This window comes from Dasypus novemcinctus, chromosome 19 (genome assembly GCF_030445035.2).
Source record: "Dasypus novemcinctus isolate mDasNov1 chromosome 19, mDasNov1.1.hap2, whole genome shotgun sequence".
In the NCBI taxonomy this organism is placed as follows: Eukaryota; Metazoa; Chordata; class Mammalia; order Cingulata; family Dasypodidae; genus Dasypus; species Dasypus novemcinctus.
In genome coordinates, this window is record NC_080691.1 from 38938315 (window position 1) to 38960484 (window position 22170).

Sequence of the window (22170 nt, forward strand, 5' to 3'; positions counted from 1 at the left end):
CGGTAACCACTAATATATTTTTTCTATTTCTGTAGATATGCCTATTCTGGATATACCATATAAATGGAATCATAAAATATGTGTCCTTTTGTCACTGACTTCTTTTACTTGGTGTAACATTTTCTTTTCTTTTTTTAAGATTTATTTTATTTATTTCTCTCCCCCGCCGCCCTGTGCCCCAGTTGTCTGTTCTCTGTGTCCATTTGCTGTGCATGCCTCTTTTTGTCCACTTCTGTCGTTGTCAGTGGCACCGGGAATCTGTGTTTCTTTCTGTTGTGCCATCTTGCTGCGTCAACTCTCCATGTGTGCAGTGCCATTCCCGGGCAACCTACACTTTCTTTTGTGCTGGGCAGCTCTCCCTATGGGGCGCACTCCCTGCACATGGGACTCCCCCACACGGGGGGCACCCCTGCGTGGCACAGCACTCCCTGCGCACATCAGTACTGCACGCAGGCCAGCTCTACATGGGTCAAGGAGGCCTGGGGTTTGAACCGCAGACCTCCCATGTGGTGGACGGATGCCCCATCCACTGGGCCAAGTCTGCTTCCCAACATTTTCAAGCTTTATCCATGTTATAGCATGTAACAGAAATTCATTCCTTTTTATTGTCAAATATTTTTACCTTTTTTTTTTTTTTAAAGATTTATTTATTTAATTCCCCTCCTCCCCCGGTTGTCTGTTCTCTGTGTCTGTTTGCTGCGTCCTGTTTCTCTGTCCGCTTCTGTTGTCGTCAGCTGCACAGGAAGTGTGGGCAGCGCCATTCCTGGGCAGGCTGCACTTTTCTTTCACGCTGGGCGGCTCTCCTTATGGGGCACACTCCTTGCACGGGGCTCCCCTACGCGGGGGACACCCCTGCGTGGCGCGCACTCCTTGTGCGCATCAGCACTGCGCATGGGCCAGCTCTACATGGGTCCCGTGTTTTGAACCGCGGACCTCCCATGTGGTAGACGGACACCCCAACCACTGGGCCAAGTCCGTTTCCCTATTTTTACTTTTGTAACTTCTTTCTTAATCAGGAAAAGCCTGGGTTTAATAGCATACTAAAGTAAACTACAAGTATGATTTCTTGAAAAGAATCTGTATGTGCATGGCTTACTGAGATTTATGCTGCTCCTTCCTTTCCTAAGAGCCTGAGGAAGGGTAGCTGGCTAATTGAGCTATCTGCCTAAAATAAGAGTAGTTTGTGACTCATGAAATCTCAGGAGATTTTGTGACACCATCCACTGTGGGCCAGGTAAGTGTTTCAGTACCAAAGAGGGGATCTTGATTTAAAAAGAAGCCCCCAAGCCAGCCATGAGTACTAAGTTCTGCCATGGGCCCTCAGAAATCAGGGAGAAGATACGTTTTTCTCTGCTTCATCATCTTATGCCAGAGTATTCAGGTTCAGGATGAAAAAGGAATGATGCTTCACTGTTAGGTAGGGGAATTAAGAGTGTAGTATTTGTAGATTTTTTTTAAACCTGATTTTCCAAAAACACTTTAAACATTTAATTTGTGGATATTTATTTTCTTGAAGAGTGAATGTTTATGATTTTGTTGGTAACTTTATAAAGGTCTCTACAATGATATGATAATGAAGAAAGATCCAGATAGGTTTTGATATTTCTCATTGATACATAAGATTTCTAACCTTTTTAATACTTAGAGGACTTGAAGATATCCCAACACTTACTGTAGTCAAGCTGTTCATTAAGCCATTTAAAATGTGAACATAGAGCATATGAATGGAGAACACTAGGATGGGTACAGCTGTTTTCTTCCCCCTCCCCCTGCACAGGCACCAGAGCAATGGAGCAGTCATTGCCCGCTGTGGACAGCCGGAGGTCAGCTGGTGGGGCTGGCGAAATGCAGATGATGAGCACCTGGTGCAGTCAGTTGCCAAGGCTTGTGCCTCCGACTCCCGATCTAGTGGCAGCAACCTGACAACTAGGAATAATTCTCGAGACTTTCCCAATGGGGGAGACCTTTCTGATGTGGAGTTTGGTAAGGTGCTTGCTGGATGGTGGCGGCAATTTTTAAAGGATAGAATCCTTTTTTTTTTTTTTTTTTAACCAATTTCATTGATACATATTAAAGTATATAATTCATCCAAAGTGTACAATCAGTGGCATTTGGTATAATCACATAGTTGTGATTTAATCATTTTTAGAGCATTTTCATTATTTCAATAATAATAAAAAGCAGACAAAAAAGAAAATTCCTCACCTCTCAGTCTCGTTTTCCCCTGCTATACATAGCTGTTATTTCTGGCTTTTGAGAATCTTTTTCTTGAAATGGCCTTTTTCTTAGGAAACAGTTTATTTCATAGAAGAGATGGACAGTGAAACTTTGAATGGATTGTTTGAGGAGTCTTGGGTCCTGGCAAAGAACTAGATGACCCTTTGATTCAAACTTGGTTTCAGAGGACTAGAATGTTTGTTTTCTTTCTTGCAATACCAACAATAGTGGAGTATTTATTTGATAGGGGATGGACTTGCAGGTCTCCAGACTTGAGGGACAGTCCTGGCTTTGTTCAAGGACTACAGATACAGAAATGAAGTATAGGAGATGGGCTGTATGGAACCTGCATGTGTGCTCTGGCTTCTGGTTTCAGAGAAAAGTCCTCACTAACTTTTATAAGAAAGCAAACTAGAAAATAAACTGAAGAGAGAATCCTATGTATTAAGGAGTCTGGTTGGTTTCATTTAATGGAAAATTTTTATATTGTAATATGTGCCTGTGGTTCTTAACTTTGCACAGTTCTGAGGGGAAGGTTCACTTAATTTCCCCCCTTTCCTCCTGATGTCCCTAGATTCTTCTCTGTCAAATGCTTCAGGAGCAGAGAGTTTATCCATCCAACCACAGAAGCTTTTAATCTTGGATGCACGCTCTTATGCAGCTGCTGTGGCAAACCGAGCCAAAGGTGGAGGCTGTGAATGCCCAGGTGAGTTGTACGGTGCTTTGTCCCCAAAACTGTCCTTTGAGTCCAGCCCATTTGTAACTGAAACTTAGTTCTCCATTTGAAATGAATGGCAAGCCATGTTCCTACCCTATCTTGACAGAGCCTGAACTTCTTTTTGGATTCTTCCAGGGGGAAATGAAGGAGGAGGTACAGTGAAACCAATAATCTTTCTCCCTGGTGCCAACTTATAAGTGATAAGGAAAGGAAATCCTCTCCCATAACAAGGCCTGTTCGTCTTTGGAAGCTTCCTCTTTAATGGCTCAATTTCTCGGCCTTCTAAAAGCTCTGGTGCATTAGAGAGTGGGCTTACTCATCATTGGCTTCACAGAAAACTCTTCACACAGCTCATACTTAAAACACTTGGGGTGGAAATTGAAACAACAAAAACAAGACTCTAGGCCAGGGGTTCTTACCAAGGGGTCTCTGAGCTTGAACTGAAATAAAAAAAAAAAACATTATTGTGGGGGCATGTTGGTGTGGGTGTGATAAATAATACAAATAATACACAGTATAGTGTGGACTTAGTAGGGGGCCCATGATTTTCACCTGATGGGCAAAAGGGTCCATGTAACAAAAAAGGTTAAGAACCCCTGCTTTAGGCAAAATGCCTCTGTCCTGATAAAACATCCTTACTGTTTAAATAGTAGCTTTCCCCACAGAGGGAGCTCTTTGGTGCCGCTTGTGGTGTCAGTTGTGTGCTAATGGAGCAAAGGCAACAAGCTCCTTTGTCGAAAAAGATGTGATATAAACTGGAAATTGAAAGTAGTTGTACCAAGGTGAAGATTGAAAGCACATAGACGGTGTTTTGCCAGAGTTTTTTCAGAAGGAAATTTCAGAGCCAAAAGTTAGATGTGACCCAAAGAGTAAATTTGGGGTGATATATAAATTTATAGGTATTTCTTTGATAAAATAAGAGCTTCTATTTTATGTTATTAGCTTCTTCACAAATCCAGCCTCCTTATTTTCACAAAGACAGCTAAAGGACCCAGGCTAATAGTCAAGCATTAGAACACTGCAGTTTCATTAGTCAACAGCTGCAATGTGTTTGTTTCACAGCCAGTTTGTGTCTTTTAAATTTGGCCATGTAGGCTTTAAATTAAAAATATTTGTGTTCTCTTAATTGTTATTCTCTGCAGAGTATTACCCGAACTGTGAAGTTGTGTTTATGGGGATGGCAAATATTCATTCGATTAGGAGGAGTTTTCAGTCCCTGCGGTTGCTGTGCACACAGATGCCAGATCCGGGAAAGTAAGACCTTTTTTCCTTGGCTTTCTGTTTGTAATGCTCTTTTTAAAAAATGGGTTTGGAAGTGTCTTTCCTTCTGTTTCTTGGTAAACATCAGTTATGTTCCTAGTCTCTGAGGATATTTTTGTTCCTGTGTTAGAAGGGGATCTTGGAGAGAAATCCAGCTTCTTTGAACAAACCTCTGTCCTCAAAATGGATACACTTGTCTTCTTGCTTTTTCCTGGGACCTTTCCCTTTTTTTCCACAGGGCTTTTGGCCCCAAGTAATTTTTTTTCCCCCAAGTAATTTAATTCTCCAACTTCTAATGTCCTGTAATGACACCTGCTATGATCTGGAACACTCTACCATGAATAGTCAAAATTCATTCATCACCTTCTAAACCAGGTTAAGCTTTCTTTAAACTTGCCATTATGTCAGTTTCTCTTATTTCTGTTTCTGATTTCTAAACTGCCCTCTTATTTACGTAAGAATGTTATCATGACTTTTATTACTTATTAAAAATGAATGACTGGCATTTGCAGCGAGGACAGTGAAATAACATCTCCTCCTCCTAAAGGAACTGTTTGAAAACAAGATAAATTAGGAGGAATGCTCTGTAAAACAAATAATGGACAGATAAATATTTAGAAGCTGCTTTTTACTATTTTGGGAATCCAGAGGTGGTGCCAAAGAAGATAGAATTTTCTTTTCTGGTTTGTGCTGGAGCCCATAGCTATTTCCCCAGGTTCTTATTCAGTAGATCTCATGATTATGTCAGATATTGTAGCATTCTTTATTTATTAAATCAAATGGCTTCCTGGACCACTGATTGATGGTAGCAAATGATTAAATTCATCATAGTTGCAGTCAGCCTCAGCCCAGCAGATGAGAAGCAGTTGTCCTTTGGGAAAAGCCTGACCAAAGAAATGAGCTTGCTCTTCTGCTTTGGGAATTAGCCACTTGCATCGGCTACACAGTTCCAGGACCAGCTAGTAACATTCTCTCACCTAAAGACAGGACATAGGAAGAACCTGGCTAAAGACTCAGGAGATCCTGCCACTAAATGACCACCTTGGTCAGATAACTGTGGGTCTCACTTTTCCTTTCTATAAAGGAAAAGGATGGAATCAGTACTGCACAGTTCCTAAGGTACTGAAAATTCTTTCTTTGCAAAGCTTTTTTTTTTTTAACCCATAGTAGAAAAATTTTTATTTGTAATTAGTCCTGGTCTTTTTAGTAAGAAAGAAGTTAAGGCTTTGTTTATATTTGAAACAAATCATAATGCAGTACTGGAGCCTCCAGAAGCTGTAGCAGTAAAGCAACCAACCGTAAGTAGTTCCCCCCAACATTTGTTTGGAGCTGTGGAGGGCTAGGGGATATTATGTTAGTGCTCCAGTTTGAGACTAGGACAAGGGTCTGGAGTCTTTAGTACCTCTTCCATTGGCAGATTTTGGAGTGCAACTTCTCTGTTAGGCATCCACAGTACAACTGGCATGTAATAATAATTCAGTTAAGTTCAAGAGAACTTTCCACTAGTTCTGTAGTTTACCATTTCTCCAGGAGCAAAGTGATAACTTACTATTTAATAGCTCCCCTAAGCTTTATCATTTAGTTCCTTTTAAGACTGTGGATTTAGAACGAACAATTGATCGATCAGCAAAAACTGTTTCTCAGGTACCTCTTAGAGATAGGAAGTTTTGAGACTTGTTTTTACCCATGACTGACATAACAATTCATTTAAACATGTGTGCTAGGCACTGTACTAGGGGTATAGTTGTGACTGAGACACAGCGTCAGCCCTCTGAGGATTCAGTCTGGTTGGTAGACTAGTAATCTATATGAAACCATGAAATTCATACTTATCACCCCCAGGTTTAGTAGGCTTTTGCAGCCTAGTCTTGGCAAGGCTTTTTTAATGCCAAATGACAGAAGTATTTATCTTCTTCTCCAACTCAGTATTGAAATACTGGACTTGTGTCTTAACTGTAAATCTGGTAGCATTTGGGAGAAATTAGAGCTCTTTTTGGGGAGTGTGCTGGGAATTCATGACAGAGCCCAAGAAACAAAATGTCAACCCAGTTAAAAAAAACTAGTGTGATCAGCTTGTGTTTACTCTCAAGGGGCAACCCTTGTGATCTGATACTTCCCAAAGGCCTGTGGAAAAGCGTTCTTCCAGATCCAGGTTGAATCCAGTCTGTGCTAAAGCACAGTAATACTAGGCCATTTGTGTACTGTTTTGTGTAAGTTTAAATAACCAGTTTGGAGGCATCTAGTTTAGTTAATAGAGACTCAAGACTTCAGCATTCATAGGTGTTTAAGTGTTTGTAGCATTCTTACATTTGCCATCCAGCTTACATCTCATTACAGACATAATTATATTTATGAATTTTCTTAACTTTGTTGGAGATACTGTTGGGTAGTGCTGCTGATGGTTAAAAGGTAAATATCTTCTATTTTCTGTCTCAGAAGTGACCTTTAGGAGATGATTCCAGTGACACCAACTTTTATAATAGTGTGTATACCTAATATGGATCTAAAAATATTAAATATCAGTTTTTACTGGGAAATTACCCCTAATTATTTTTGGAACAAAAAGTTGGTCCTATTAATTACTGCCCCTACTTCTAAGGCTCCCATTACTTACCTAGTAGGGCTTTTTGGTTCATCTTTTGGACATGCTCTGTAAGAGATTTTCTGTTTGTTTTGTCAGTGTTATATTTGGAGGGAAAAATCTTTGGGAATTGCTTTTCAGTTTGACAGGCACTGAGTATAATGCAGCAAATGATTTTTAAAAAATCATTACTTTCCTCCTGTTTTTATAGTTGGCTCTCAGCTCTTGAAAGTACAAAATGGCTCCATCACCTGTCTGTTCTTCTGAAATCGGCACTTCTGGTAGTGCATGCTGTGGACCGTGATCAGCGGCCAGTGCTAGCCCACTGTTCAGATGGCTGGGACCGCACCCCCCAGATTGTGGCATTGGCTAAACTCTTGTTGGATCCTTATTATCGAACTATAGAGGTGGGTCCATCCAAAAAATAAACTAGTGCTAACATAGGTTAGGACTTCTCTGAGGGTTTTATGGTCCATTTGGGAATGATGATTAGGTCTAAAGAGGGTGAAACTTTGTTTTTAATCATTGCTCCTTTATCTTGAGCTATATTGTGGTGGTGCCTACCACACTTGTGCTTCTTAAATGGGGCAGATTGTGGGTAATAAGCTACTGAGAGTGTAGGCATGTTTTCCTTTGCAGCTTATCTACTTGGAAAAGTTTTGGCTACCCCAGGAAAGACAGGCTTCTGTAAAAGGCTCTTGAAATGCTTATGTATCATAATAGGTCAGGTATCATACAGAGTGTTCTGTGGAGAAAGAGCCTTACTCTGAAATAACTAAAGAAAAACCATAAAATACTATAAAATCTATATGAATATTTTAAAATTAGAGAAGGATTTTATAAACACAACTTTATAAGGATAACACCAAAAATAGAAATTATTTATTTCTTCCTCAGTTTCCCTTCTTAAAGTGTCTTTTGTATTGTGAGCAAAAAAGGCCAAAAATATATAGACTCAAGAAAGGCTTAGCAGATACCACAGCAATGATTATGGAGTGGTGTCAGGAAAGTAGGAAACTTTCCTGTGCATGAACTTGGTGTCCCATCAGGGAGAGTCATCAAGCTGTGACCAGGAGCTCCTGGTGGGCTTGTTGGAAGGCTATAAAAGGGGCTTCCTACCAGTCATACCATGCTCAGAACTAGCACAGTCTGGGTGGACGAGCACAAATGGTCTCTCCTGGATGCTTCTCCACAGGGTTTCCAGGTCCTTGTGGAGATGGAGTGGCTGGATTTTGGCCACAAGTTCGCTGACCGGTGTGGTCATGGGGAAAACTCAGATGATCTGAATGAACGTTGCCCGGTGTTTCTTCAGTGGCTCGACTGTGTTCATCAGCTTCAGAGGCAATTTCCTTGCTCTTTTGAGTTCAACGAAGCATTCCTTGTGAGTTTGGGCTTATGATTCTCCAGTTTGGGGACCTTCTAAATTCACCGGGGTATCAGTGCAAACGTCAGTGGGCCAATTTTCACACAAAACCAAGCAGCCTCTTTAGAATTAACAACAGGAGTTTACTCAGAGAATCCAGGTGTACTAGGCTTTCCTAAAATCTTTGAGTTGTTTTAAAGTTAGCTTCTAAAAGGAAATAGAAGCAATCAGGATTTCCCTCCAATCCATTGACTAAACCACCTACATATGTCCTGTTTTCTCTCCTTTGGATAGTGTGCTACCTGTGCTCTCTTTAAGGCCAACATACCCCTCCCCGCCCCCCGGCCCCAGCTCCCATCCCTGGTTCCAGCATTTCTTTTCTGTCTTCTGCATCAGCAGTGTTTTCCTCTCTACCAAATTATTGCCATCTGAATAGAGATAAGGTGTAGGGTCTCCCCATCTTATCAAAATCCTCTCTTGAGCTTGCATCCCCCTCTAGCTATCATCACATTTTTCTTTGCCCTTTAAAACACATCTCCTCAAGTCTTCTAACACTTGCCATCTCAGATACCTCTCTTGCCATTCTTTTTTCTAAAGATTTATTTTTTATTTATTTCTCTCCCCTCCCCCCCCCCATTGTCTGCTCTCTGTGTCCATTTGCTGTGTGGTCTTCTGTGTCAGCTCGCATTCTTGTCAGCGGCACTCAGAATCTATGTCTCCTTTCTGTTGAATCATCTTTCTGCATCAGCTCTCTGTGTGTGCAGTGCCACTCCTGGGCAGGCTGCGCTTTTTTCCCACATGGGTGGCTCTCCTTGCTGGGTGCACTCCTTTCGCGTGGGGCTCCCCTTTGCAGGGGACACTCCTGCGTGGCATGGCACCCCTTGCGCGTGTCAGCACTGCGCATGGGCCAGCTCACCACGTGGGTCAGGAGGCTCTGGGTTTGAACCCTGGACCTCCTATATGGTAGGCGGATGCTCTATCAGTTGAGCCAAATCTGCTTCCTGCCATCTCTCTTAAACCCACTCCAATCAGGCTCTCATCCTACTATTTCACCGAAGTTGCTCTTATTAATATCACCAGTTACCTTCATCCAGTGATTGATTCTCAGTTTTTATTTCTTTGATCTGTCAGTCACATTTAGCACAGGCTAATTATTCCTTCTTTCTTGAAACACTGTCTTCAGTTGACTTAGTCACCCACCCACTCTCTGTTAGTTCTCCTTTTATCTTACTGGTTGGTCCTTTCCATCTCCTTTGCTGGTTCCTCATTGCCCCAGCACACATTGGAGTATCTCAGGACTCATTCTCCAGCTTCTTACCTACACTCCCTTTGTAGGGGATCTCATCCAGTCGTATGGTTTTACTTACTTTTTATATGTTGATGATACCCAGATTTATGAATCATCAACCCAGGCCTCTCTACTTAACACCAGACTCATGGAGCCAACTGTGACTACTCAGTATCTCCACTCAGGTGTCTTACTGGTATTTCATGCTTAACATGTTCAAAACTTAAATCTTGATTTCCAAAGCTCTCCCAGTTCTGATCCTCACAAGTCTTCTATCTTACCAAATGGCAACTTCCCCCATCCATTTTTTTAGTGCAAAATCCTTGATGTCATCCTTAACTCTCCTCTTTATTTCATATTCCACATTCAGTGTCTGAGGATTTTGCCATTCTGCTTTCAAACTATATCTAGAATCTGATTACTTACTGCCACCTCTACTGTTGCCACACTGGTCTAAGCCACCATCACCCCCTGCCTCTCCAGAGGGTAAACCCAGCAGCTGGGCTGATCTTTTCTAAAACAAAAAACAGATCATGTTATATATTTCTACTCAAAAACCTCCAACAACTTTCTGTTTCATGCAGAGAAAATACCAAAGTCCTTAAAATGACCTGCAGGACCATCCTTAAAGTTATCCCCCCAGCCTTACCTTCTGCAGCTCTTGCCATGTGTAGTCTCCTTCGGTCACCCTGGCTTCCTTGCTGTTCCTCAGAAATTGCAAACGCTTGCCTACCTCAACTTTGTGCTTGCTGTTGCCTCTGCCTGAAGCACTTCCCCAGATACTACAAGACCAGCTCTCATCTCATCAGGCTCTGCCAGTGAGCCTTTATTACACTGTCTAGCATGTGCTCTCTTCCTCTGGCCCTGCCTTATTCTCCATAGCACTGGTCACCATTCCCCCCACAACTAGAACAAGCTCCACCAGGGCACGGGGGCTGTCTGATTATTGCTGTACCTCTAGCACCCAGAGAGATGTCTGGAGCATGTGAGATGCTCAGTAATGATTTGCCCAGTGACCAAGAAACTTAGAAGTGTGCTCTTAACTCAGACTTGCTCCTGTACCCAATTTATATTCTCTGTTATTGGGAGGATGGCTGTTATAGGAACTCAGAGGCTTTTTTTTTTTTGGCCAGGGAGGCTAAAAAAAAAAGCATGAGTGACAAATCCATGTCTCTGCTCTAATGTCTCTTGCTCAGGAGTGTTGGTGGTTGGGGTTGGCTCCTGAAATTGGCTTTATGAGGAAACTCTTGTGTGGCTTAGTTGGCATCCCTATCCTTTGAAATGTAAGCTGAAGTGCTCTCAGGGAATGCTGGCTGAGCTGAGTTGACCTTCCCCAGAGACTGTGTGACCCATTGCTTTATTTTTGCCTCATTGGACTCCCATAGGTGAAACTGGTGCAGCATACCTATTCCTGCCTCTTTGGGACATTCCTGTGCAACAACGCCAAGGAGAGAGGGGAAAAGCATACTCAGGAACGGACCTGTTCTGTGTGGTCACTTCTTCGGGCAGGCAACAAGGCTTTTAAAAACCTATTGTATTCCTCTCAGTCAGAAGCCGTATGTATCCTTCAGCCTTTCCTCTGTGATCAGCAGAAGTGATTTGGGGGTGGATGGACATATGGGAGCCTTTTTAAGAAGAGAGTGTTTTCTAGAAGGCATCTCTGGTTAGGCTGATCCTGTTTTTTCCTACCATTGTCTCCTGAGAAAGGCCCATTTCCTGGTGATGCTCTGACGTTCTTCTCACCACTCTTTGGTCAAGATGGTTTGGTTAAATGCACATCTTCACCTTGCCACTATAGACATTAATCTATTCTGATACCTCCTTTGGAACTTAATTTACTCCTAGCATTTAATATTTAATGGGTGGAAGAGGCACTTAAGTTGTTCCCTGGATGCCCCTGATAGCTCAGTAGGAGCTGCCCCCAGGCCTCTGTGCCCTTTTGGTGACAACAGATGATCCAGCTTCTAGACATAGAACAGAAAGCAGAAAATCGACTGCATCTGACATTGGCATGTGTATGTATATGATTCTCTGCTCACATGGAGAGCTGGCAGGCCTTTTAAGCCCGCTTCCCAAAGGAACAGCTTCTGTTAAGCAGAAAAAGGAGGTGCATACTTCTGTGTCAGTACGTTGTAATTGTCCCTTTGTCAGAATGCATCTTTAAAACACTAAAGAAGCAAAAAGAGACTCATCAAAGGTTATATTGCTTTGCTGGACTATTAATATGCTTCTCACTAGATTTAAATAGTCAAAAGCAGGATGTAAGCCAACTGCTTCTATCTCCTACAGTGTGCCTGCTGGGGAAGTAACAGTACTGGAAGAAAATTTCTTCCTGTTCACATGACTATATGATCCTGTAAAGCAGGATTGACATTGTCTTCTGAGGCCAAGCTTTTCTACCAGGGAACAATCACCATCTAACAGAATGACTCACTTTCTTATGTAGTAAAATCAAGAAGTCAAGCTGATGAAAGTCATTAAGTAAAGGTGACCTAAGAAAACTAAAAGATGAAAAATGGGTTTTTAAAATTCGCTTAGATTTGAAGAGGCTCTCAGGTAGAAAATAGTGTTGAACAAAATTTCTAGTCCTAGATTGGCTCCTCTTAAGAGAAAGATCTGCATACACTGATGCTACCTCCCTTTGGAGATCATGCTGGGTCTTTTGGGTGTTCCCGCTAGCCAGGTGCTTGTTCTCAATCCTTGTTTCCAGACATTTCTAAAGGACTTGGTGTGGGACATGTTTAAACCTGTGTCCTCCTCTCTTTCCTCAGGTGCTGTACCCAGTGTGCCATGTACGTAACCTGATGCTATGGAGTGCAGTGTATCTGCCCTGCCCATCCCCAACCACTCCTGTGGACGACAGCTGTGCACCATACCCAGCCCCGGGCACTAGCCCTGACGATCCACCGCTGAGCCGGTGAGCCCAGGGTTGAGGCCATAGGCCTCAAGTCCTATGTACAAATTTTTATGTTGGAACATATCCACGGATTGTCAGGAGATCATGGTGTTGTCTGACTTTGGGACATCTTAGATCTCTAAAAGTTTTCTCAGGGAAGGTGTAAGGACTTCTGGGTCCAAGGCATTGAGAACCCCATGTCCTGAATGCATGTTGGGCCCTGTTACTCCATCATTCCGCTGCATGCGTTCAGCAGTTTCTCAGTGATGGACCCAATTTTCTGGGTTCCATTGTGACCACCTGTGTCTGACCCAGTGCTCTGTGCACCTGGCTTCCTGCCATAATTTGTCCTCTCAAGTTTGTAAGGCAGATGCTGTCACATAGAAAGGTTGGCTTTGCCACTTGTGAATTAGCTTTATGGAATTCAAACTTATAGGAAAGTAAATTAACTTCAAATATTGTGGTCTCAAAAAATCAGCAGTGCTACTTTCCTTTGCCCCTAGTGGAGAAATACTGGAGTATCATGAAAAATATCTTTTAAAAATAGATGTTAGCTTATACGTATGTATTGGTCATGGGATAAGGGTAGTGTGAGAGTCTGCAGGCTAGACAGACTCAGGAACTCTGTAAGCCTCACTTCAGCAGTGCCATAACTCTTTGAATCATCAAAATGGGCCCAATTATGAAACAGGTGCCTGTAAAGTCCTATTGCATCCTTACTTCCCTGTAAATAGTCTTGCAGATGCTCATTTCCCCTGGTCTCCTATCTTTTAGGCTACCAAAGACCAGATCGTTTGACAATCTGACCACAGTCTGTGACAACACAGTGCCTCTGGCTAGCCGGCGTAGCAGTGACCCAAGCCTGAATGAAAAGTGGCAGGAGCACCGGCGTTCACTAGAACTGAGCAGCCTGGCTGGCCCTGGAGAGGAGCCTCTTGATGCTGACAGCCTGGGGAAGCCAGCCAGAGTGCTAGGGGGTGCTGAGCTGTCTGTCGCAGCTGGGGTGGCTGAGGGGCAGATGGAGAACATTTTGCAAGAGGCCACTAAAGAAGAGAGTGTGGTAGAAGAATCTGCCCATGGCATCATGATGCAAGAGGTCAAAGAGGATGCTGTCTTAGAAAAAGAGAGTAGGAGGAAGACAACTGAAGGCTCAGCTATTGTATTTTATAAAGAACCAGAACTGGATGATGCTACTCTGAGGAGCCATCCGGGCACAAACTTGTCTCTGTTCTCACAGGGTATTTTTGAGCAGCAGGATGGGCACAGTGTTCTCAGTCCTCCCCAAGAACCTCCCAGGGAAGAGGATTCCCAGGAGGTAACAGTGGAGCAGCCTCAAATAGATGTCTCAGACCATAGGGAGGATGCTGTTCTTCCAGTTCCAGTAGATGCAAAAATTGGCTCTGGTACCTCACCGTCAAGTTCTCTGCTGCCCCACCATGTACCACTTGAGGCCAGAAGACCAAATGTGGACAATTCCATGGACCTAATAATGGAAGACAAGGGGAAGCCAGAAACTGGGCCCCAAGGCCATCATAGACCTTGCCTGGTAAACAATAGCAGGTTCAGTGACAAGGACATGCTTGCCCAACCCCCGGAGCCTAGGCCTTTGGAGAGGAGCCTGGTCGAGAGGCCTCAAGTGGGGTCTTTGGTGCACAGGACTTCCCCTGGCAGCACCCACAGCCTGATGCTGTCTCCCTGTGCCTTGCCCTTAGCCGAATGTAAAGAGGGGCTAGTGTGCAATGGTGCCCCAGAGACCGAAAACAAGACCTCAGAGGGGCCACCAGCCAATCACACCTCTGAGAAATACCCCACACCCAATGGCCACTGCCCCAATGGTGAGGCTGGCAGGAGCAAGGACTCACTTAGTCGCCAGCTTTCTATCACAAGCTGCAGCTCTGCCCACTCACACTTGAGGAACTTGCACCACAAGTTGCTACACAGCCATGCTGGGAGGCAATCTGCGACCAGCAGCCCTGACCAGCCTTCCCGCAGCCACCTGGATGATGATGGTATGCCTGTGTACACAGACACAATCCAACAGCGCCTGCGTCAGATTGAGTCGGGCCACCAGCAGGAGGTGGAGACCTTGAAGAAGCAAGTCCAGGAGCTAAGGAGTCGCCTGGAGAGCCAATACCTGACTAGCTCTCTACGCTTCAATGGGGACTTTGGGGATGAAGTGGTGAGTACTCCCTGGTGCCTCCATGGCATGCTGAGGCAGGGTGCCCTTTGGGCACAGTGATGGATAAAGATTTCTGAAAGAAAGGCTGGAGATATCAAAATCAGCCATGTCAGTGACAGTCTGCCTCTTTGCTTTTACTTTATATTGATGTCCTACCTTAGGCAGCTACCATAAAGAAGAGAGTTAGCACTTACTACACGGTTAGTTAAATGCCTTTGGACAGTTCAGGTCATATATCCTATGAAAGACTTGAACTCCTGGGCAGAAAGACATTTGTAGAGCCATGCCTAGTCTTCTGTGAAATTTTAATGCTTATCCTACCTGAATAGCTAGTAAGCTGTCAGTCCTCCAAAAATGGGCTGTAGCTATGAAGGTTTAGTGTTTGGTTTTTTTTAAACAAATATTTGTACCTGCCCTGTGGCAGGGGATGGCAGAAGTGGAGAGAAAGGATTGATTTTTAGCACTGTTGAGGAGTTAGCAGTGTGGGACCTGGGGACCAGAAGTGGGAGTGTCAGAGAGGAGGTTTTTAAGAGAGGTGCTCTCCTACTAAAAGAGGCTGACTCGTTGTGTTCAGCTATTGAGTCTCAGCCTGGCTCTGAAGTGGTCAGCGTACATCAAAGGCGGGCACATCCAATGGCTTTCAATTCAAAGTGATTTTTTGGCTTTTCCCTCATATTAACAACCGTCTCTCATTTTCCTGATGAATCCTTCAGCAAAAGGAAGGTATGCCCAAAGCACTGAGTTCTAACTATAAAACGGCAGTGTAGGACTGACAGGCCCATGGAACAGCTTCAGGTGACACTCAGTGTTCATGCTCCATTCTGTTCACTCCCCACCTCCCCTTTCCAGGAAACTTCAAGCCCCTCTTCCCACTCACAGTCACTACATATAGCCTTTGATGTGTGTATCCCTCTTCCAGCTGAGCTCAGCTGCATCTCCTGCACCTGTTCAACTCAATTCCTGATAGTTGAGGCATCTAAAGATTCGGCAACCCTAACACCCAGGCCAAACCATTAGGCCCCAGTGCTCCCTTCTTTACCAATCCCTTTCTTCTTTTGGGAGGAGACCAGGTTCATTTTGTTCAGCTGTGTTTGTTTACCAACAGACTTCAATCCCCGACTCGGAAAGCAATCTGGATCAGAACTGTTTGTCTCGCTGCAGCACAGAGATTTTCTCTGAAGCCAGCTGGGAGCAGGTGGATAAACAGGATGCGGAGGTACAGGCTCAGCCCCTCCTCTGAGTGCCATCCATGCAACTGTTTTGTTGTTCTTCATCCCCATCCCTACTCCCTGCCCTTGGTCAAGGAAGAATCTCATAGCACAGTTAGTCTTGAACCTGTGGTATCACAACTCCTGTGAGTCCCCATCAAGCCTAGAGTTTCCGAGCCAGGAAGACTCAGCAAGCTAGCCCTCTCTCCTCATTGTCTCTATGAACTGGAGCCCTTCCTGCTTTCAAAATGACCCAGGATGCTGTTGCTACCTGCCACTTTATCTCAGGGGAGTTTGGAGTCCCCACCAGGGAAATGATTTGGACGCCTTTCTTGTACTGCTGCCATCACACCTGCGGGGCTGGTGCCACTAGAGCTTGTGTCGTCCTTGTGACTTGCTGTCTCCAGCATGGCTCTTCTGGCTCCAGCTGGATGGCTAGTCTCCACTCACTCACCAGACCCTATCTGTTTTGCAGATGACCCGTTGGCTCCCTGACCACCTGGCCGCCCACTGCTACGCATGTGACAGCGCCTTCTGGCTCGCCAGCAGGAAGCACCACTGCAGGTGCCTTTGGGAGGTGTGGTGGTATGGGGTAGGGGTGTACAGGCTGAGGTTTGACCCACAGGAGCCTACAGAATGGAGGGATACTGGACATCTGGCTGGCAGTAGTCTGAGGAAGACACTGGGGTTTACTCAGATCTTTTGTGCCTCTGAAATTGGTGTTTGCAGAACTGCATTTGGTATCTTTGTTCCAATTCAGAGTGATCACAATTAAATTTTGAACTATAAATAGCCTTTCTCTTTCATTTTGCTTTCCAAATTGGTGAAGCAACAGCCAGCAACCAAACCTTCATTTCTTATCCCCAGAATAAAATTTCTTCCCATTCAACATGACTGCTATGAGCAAAAACAGAATTCCTGCTGTAAGCAGGGAACTTTATTTTCCTACTCTTTACTCTGCTCCCTAGCGCCAAATCTCTTCTTCCTTGTATCAGTGCTGAGCAGGGTGGGGGGAGTGGTAGGGACAGGTGAGGAGAGAGTCTTCCAATCCTCAGGGCACCCCAACTTCTTGCTTCCTTCTAGGTTGGGGTGGTTAGAGTTAGTAGGGGTGCTTTGCCCCAGCTGGGGGCTGACTGTCCGGCAGATGTTCATTGTTCTTGGGTAGGAAGTTTTTCTGAATTGGGCCATAGCTCACTCAGATGAGGGAACCTGAATTGAAAATGGATCAACCTCTTTGTCCAGTAATGATGCTTCCACATATTGCCCTACCCTGCACCCCAAGCCCAAATGTCTTTGATCAGCTTCTCCTCTGAGCTCTTTCTCCCCTCCTTGCAGGGACACTGACCGTGTTGATCAGACGTGGTGAGCATTTGCAACAACCTGTCCGTGATGTCTGCATCATATCTACAATAACTTCTCCAAACTAACGCTGTCATTTCTCCCCTCTCTTTGCACTCACTGGAATGAGAGCCTGGGACTGAAGAGCACAGGCAGGCAGGTGGGCTCGAGGGAAATCAAAGCAGCTGACTTGAGGAGACCATTTAGGACTGAGTCAGGCTGCAGCCACACATTCCAGTTCTGACCACACAGGTCAGCTGGGCCCTCATTGCTTGTGGCAAGAAGAGGTGCTTTAGCAGGGACTCCTGGTCTTGTGGGATAACCAGTTGGGTTTTTAGCCATTTCTTTTGGGTCAGTCAGTCATCGAGATGCCAGAATAATGATAGTGAACTTGTAAGTCAGACAGTATCACTGTTTTTTTGGTTTTGTTTTGTTTTGTTTTTAATAAAAAATAAGAGACCAGGACTAGACGGACATGATCTTATAATAAAATTGTTTTTAACATAGAAGACTCCATTTAGGGGCTTTCAGGTTTCCTGAAAGAAGTCAGATAGAAAAGCTTAGTTGATCAAATTCATGGTAGGCTTTTGAGCAGAACTCCAGCAGGTATGATAAAATGTTAGATATTTAGAAATAGATTTAGGTACATTTTCAGTGTTACTACAGTTTCTTGCTGACTCGTGACTCTTGGACACAGAAATATGAAGTACTTACTGCATTCCAGAAGATTAGGTTTTCTCTGTCTTTCCATTGCCCTTTGTCCAGCCTGCTCCTTTTGTGGTGTTCTTGTCCCCCAGATGTTATTTAGTATTCTCTTTCTGTGCCTAAGCGGTCTTTAGTCCTGCAGTGAGTTTGCATTCTGAGCTGAAATGAAGTTAGTGATACTTAGTAGCTAAGGATTTCCCTTTAGCTGCCTTCCCCTAGTCTTTGGTGGGCTGTTAGGCTTTGTGGAGTTTTCTATTCTTGGGATCAGGGAGAATGATTTGTTTTAGAGCCCAGCAAAAGCGGGGTTATAAGGTGGGAAGAAACGCCTCCTCTGCCCTTTCTTGTCAGCTGTGAAGTGCATCTGTCTGGTTGTGCAGGCCTGTGCTGCCCAGGCACATCAGAGCTGGTCCTCCAAGTGGAGAAGGGGAAGGGGCCTCTGTGCAGCCAGGCCTTTAGAAAGAGCTCTGAAGATGCATGGGGCAAGGATTTGAGCCATAATTGACTGACACCTACCTAATAGGGGGGAGGGGTACATGTGTGCGCACGTGTGTTCATCTGTGCTCTTGTCCTGCACTTTTCTTTCACTCTCTGAGCATGTGTCATGGGCTGCTTATCTCCTGGCTTTGCATGCTGCTGGCAGAAGCAGTCCTAGATGGCAGTAGTCTATCATACTGCTGCCTCTGGGGAAGTGGCCCTTCCGGCAAGGCTCCTCACTTCCCAGCCGAGCTAGGTAGTAGTGTGTCTCCTCTGAGGGGCCTGGAGGCTGGCTATTGCCCAGGTGGGTGGGGCCTCACTGGGTTTTCCTGAACCAAGACTTTACCCATTGAGCTTGCAGTTGCTTCTGCTCTGAGCCCATTTTTCTCACAGATCTCTCTTTAGCATCCTCCTCCTGTAAAGCTGGTAATCTTGAACCACAGTGGTGGAGCAGCCAAGTATCCTTGGTTCCATGGTGAAAGTGGCGTGTGAATACACGGGAGTAGGGATAACTCCCCTGCCTGGCTTGTTCCAGGTTAGAGAAATGGAAGCGTTTGATCTTGGCAGAGTCTCCAGCACAGCCAAATTACTCACAAAAGTTCTTTCTTCCAAAGTTGGTTTCCTGACTCCATACCCACTATCTGAGATTAACACTGTTTTGTTTCTTCTTCTCATCTCAAGGAATTGTGGAAATGTATTCTGTTCCAGTTGTTGTAACCAGAAGGTTCCGGTTCCCAGCCAGCAGCTCTTTGAACCCAGTCGAGTGTGCAAATCTTGCTATAGCAGCCTACATCCCACAAGCTCCAGCATTGACCTTGAACTGGATAAGCCCATTGCTGCCACTTCAAACTGAAGCTTGGTGACACGGAGCAGGCAGAGGCCAAACTGCTGTTCCTTTGACAGGCTCACACAGCTTGGGCAGACTGAGGGGCCTGTGCACTTTGGAATCGGGTGTGGAACCTCCTGTGCCGAGTGACAGAAATATGGGATGTACCACTGGATTGTAGATTGATATTTCGTCCCTGGCTCCCCCCCCCCCCTTTTCCATCCTCCCTCTGCCCCTCAAAAAAGAAAAAAATCCCGATTGTCTTTTTTTTTTTTTTTTTTTTTAACTTGGAAGACCAGAGGTTGCAAGACCCCCTGTAACTGCTGTGAAGCTGTGCTGAGGGTTGGCTTGGTTCCTTGGGGTAGGAGGAGGCTGGTCAGAGTCCAGAGTGGCAGCCTAAGACAGGGGTGGTGATGGCCGAGAAACCAGTACTAACATTTGTGACCATTCTTCACACCACTGCCAAGTTAGAGCTGGTTCGGAAACCTTTGTTGCTGAGGAGGCTGGAAGTCCAAGATGACTGCCCTCTCCCTCCAGAAAGGGGCTGGACTTCCCTGTTCTCCCCCATGGGACTCTTATTTTTAACTTGATCCAGATTGTCTAGGGTACCCTTCATTTTCAGGGGTCTGCCTCCCAGGGCCAGGGTGTGTGGCACTTTCCACCTCAGGCTTAAGAGTGCAAATTGGCCACAAAGTGCAGTGTCCCCCAATCTCTTCCTTGGCCAGCACAGGGAAATTCAGACTCAGGGTTCCAAATATTCCCCATTCCCAAACCAAACCAATCATGGCTCTACTCCTTAAGGGGTAGAATCAGCCTTTTAGCATGCAAGCCTCTGGAAAAGTGAGCAAGTCCCCATTACAATCGGCCTTCCTCCGCCCTCCTTCCTTGGAGCAGCAAGAAGGACTCAGCTGTCCCTCTACCTTGTTCCTGTGGTGCCTGAATTGAGTGGGCACCTTATCTGGCTGCTGGCCAGCAGTGAAGGGCCGCTTGGTGAATCTGCAGGGTTCCTTAGAGAAGTCACATGGCCTATAGAAGATTTGGCGGAATCTTTCTCCCAGTGAGCTTTGATGTGGTCCAAGAAGAGCCTTAAGAATATTTGGGGAGGAGATGGTTGTGGGAAAGGGTGGAGTTGAACTAAGGTTTGTGCTTTGTAATCTTTACATCCTAGTTTTGTGCCTGCCCTCCCTCTTGGGGAAAGGAATATGCTTGGCTATGCTAAAAGCTGTTAAATGGTTAACAGGGTGGATTGTGGTGAGGAGTGGGGGTGAGGTCAGGAAGCCATAAGTTCTGACCCTGCTCTGTACCCCCATCTTCCCCTTTGGTTTCATTTACCCGGCCAAGGGCAAGTTGCATCTCAGGAAGGTGGCTCCTGTGTGTCTGGGGTGTGGTTAAGACATGACCGAGAAGCCTTCCCTGGAGCTGTTGGTCCAGGCAAAGCCAAGAGCATCTAAGCATGTCTCTTACTTACTGCATCTGAACATGTCTCTGACTTCCTGGCAGCAGCAGCTGCCTCAGAGTTTGAGTTTAGTGAAACAGGGTGTAATTTCTTCTCTACACTGTGTGGTCTGGCCGTGCAGGTAGGGAGAAGTTGATGTAATTGAAGATTGTGCAGTTCCTAGTGACAGGTGCCAAGAGGTTACGATACGGGTTTCTTGGGTCTGATGTACAGTGTGAATAACTGCTTGCAGCTCTTAGTCCTTTTTTGATTGATGAAGCACTTTTTAAATATTTTCCTTTGTATGTAAAGGAGGAACCATAACTCCGTAGCTGTACATATAACCCTTTTCTCCTAAAGAGGAGTCAGTACTCCTATATTTTTTTTTCTTTTTTTTGTCAAAAGCAAGAAGTAAATACTTTAGAACTGTTAAATATATAAATAAAGTGAATAAAGTTTAGTGCTCTGCATGGTAGCATTTGCTAACACTTTCTAATTCTTTTCCCTGTAGTTTATCCCTCTTCATCCCTTTTTCATTCTTACACAGGAGAAGTGGTGTGAGGTGCTGCTGGGAAACTGGCCTTCAGCAAAGAAAACTACAGATTTCTTTTCAGCTGTAGACACTGGCAAGGAGCCTCACCATGATGCCTCAACGCTGAAAACATTTCCTTAGTGATTTGCCCCTAACCTCTCCTAGGCTATAAAAGACAAAGCAATCAGGTATCTTAACCATCAGCCCTTCTTCCCTATTTGGAGAATTAGGCGTCAGTAGTAATTTAAACTACCTCTGATGTCCAGGCACCTTTTGTGGTTGCTGCACTAACTGCAGGGCAGGCAGTCTTCTGGCCCCTTAGCTCCATCCAGTCAGGGAGAAGAGCAGAGCCCTGCATGCAGTGGAGTAAAAGACTGGGATGAGGAGTTAGAAAATGCTAATACCTGTTGTTGTTGGTTAAAATTTGGGTGAGCAGAGAGAATGTGCATGTGATTGGGTTGTGCACCCAAATAGAGGTCATCTAGGGTAGGAACCTCTGCTTCTTAGATCTGCATCTTCTGCTTCTACTCAATCAAGACCACATAACATCTAGTCACTTACTGACTAATCCTTGTTCTTCACAGAGGTGGACTCTTTTTCCCTGCATCACTCCCACAGGTGTAGGGGTGAGATACTATATGCATTTCCTCCCTAGAGAAGGTTGGTGGTTAAGTGGCTCCTTTCTCTGGGTGCCTGATATCTCTGTGATGACTTTCATTGGGCTCTGAAGATTGTCCCTGCTCAGAGGTCCTCAGGGCCTTAACTCTGGGACCCATAGTCCACTGTATGGATCGCTGCCTCATCTGGTTCTAGTCTAAAAGCCGTGAGTGACATCCAGCAGATGTTTCAGAATCAGCCTGTTGTCCTCTGAGGGGGAAAGGGTAAACCTTTTACAGCTGCATTCAGCCCACTTAAGGAGACCAGTATATATGTTCAGATTAAGGGTGTGAAAAAACTGTGTCATAAATAGTGTGTCTCTATATAGACACAGCTCCTACCATTTGTTTTAGCCCTCAGTGAGCGGAAACATTTGATGAGCCTAGCAAGGGCCCATGGATTGGGAATGGCTGGGGGTAAAAAGGTAAAGATCACATGAGAGCTGCACAGTGTTACTCTTGGGCAAGACATTATTACCTTGTGGAGAAAACCA

The 22170-nt window shown here is 44.9% G+C and overlaps 1 protein-coding gene across 33 annotated transcripts in view; it reads left to right on the forward strand.

Moving 5' to 3' along the window:
* MTMR3 (myotubularin related protein 3) overlaps positions 1–20963 on the forward strand; it is a 184607-nt gene extending 163644 nt beyond the window's left edge. For 10 of the 33 annotated variants that reach the window (XM_071209872.1, XM_071209866.1, XM_058281633.1 and 7 more), the window contains 10 exons: positions 1778–1983; positions 2792–2923; positions 4078–4189; positions 6988–7183; positions 7972–8157; positions 10813–10983; positions 12199–12344; positions 13098–14502; positions 16186–16274; positions 18909–20963. In XM_071209872.1, the coding sequence (XP_071065973.1) occupies positions 1778–1983; positions 2792–2923; positions 4078–4189; positions 6988–7183; positions 7972–8157; positions 10813–10983; positions 12199–12344; positions 13098–14502; positions 16186–16274; positions 18909–19080 (2815 nt within the window). In that variant the 3' untranslated portion in view covers positions 19081–20963. Of the gene's footprint in view, positions 1–1777; positions 1984–2791; positions 2924–4077; positions 4190–6987; positions 7184–7971; positions 8158–10812; positions 10984–12198; positions 12345–13097; positions 14503–15607; positions 15719–16185; positions 16275–17045; positions 17073–18908 lie in introns of all 33 variants that reach the window. The other 23 variants (XM_058281625.1, XM_058281627.2, XM_071209860.1 and 20 more) reach the window with 3 other exon arrangements.
* The last annotated feature ends 1207 nt before the right edge of the window (positions 20964–22170 follow it).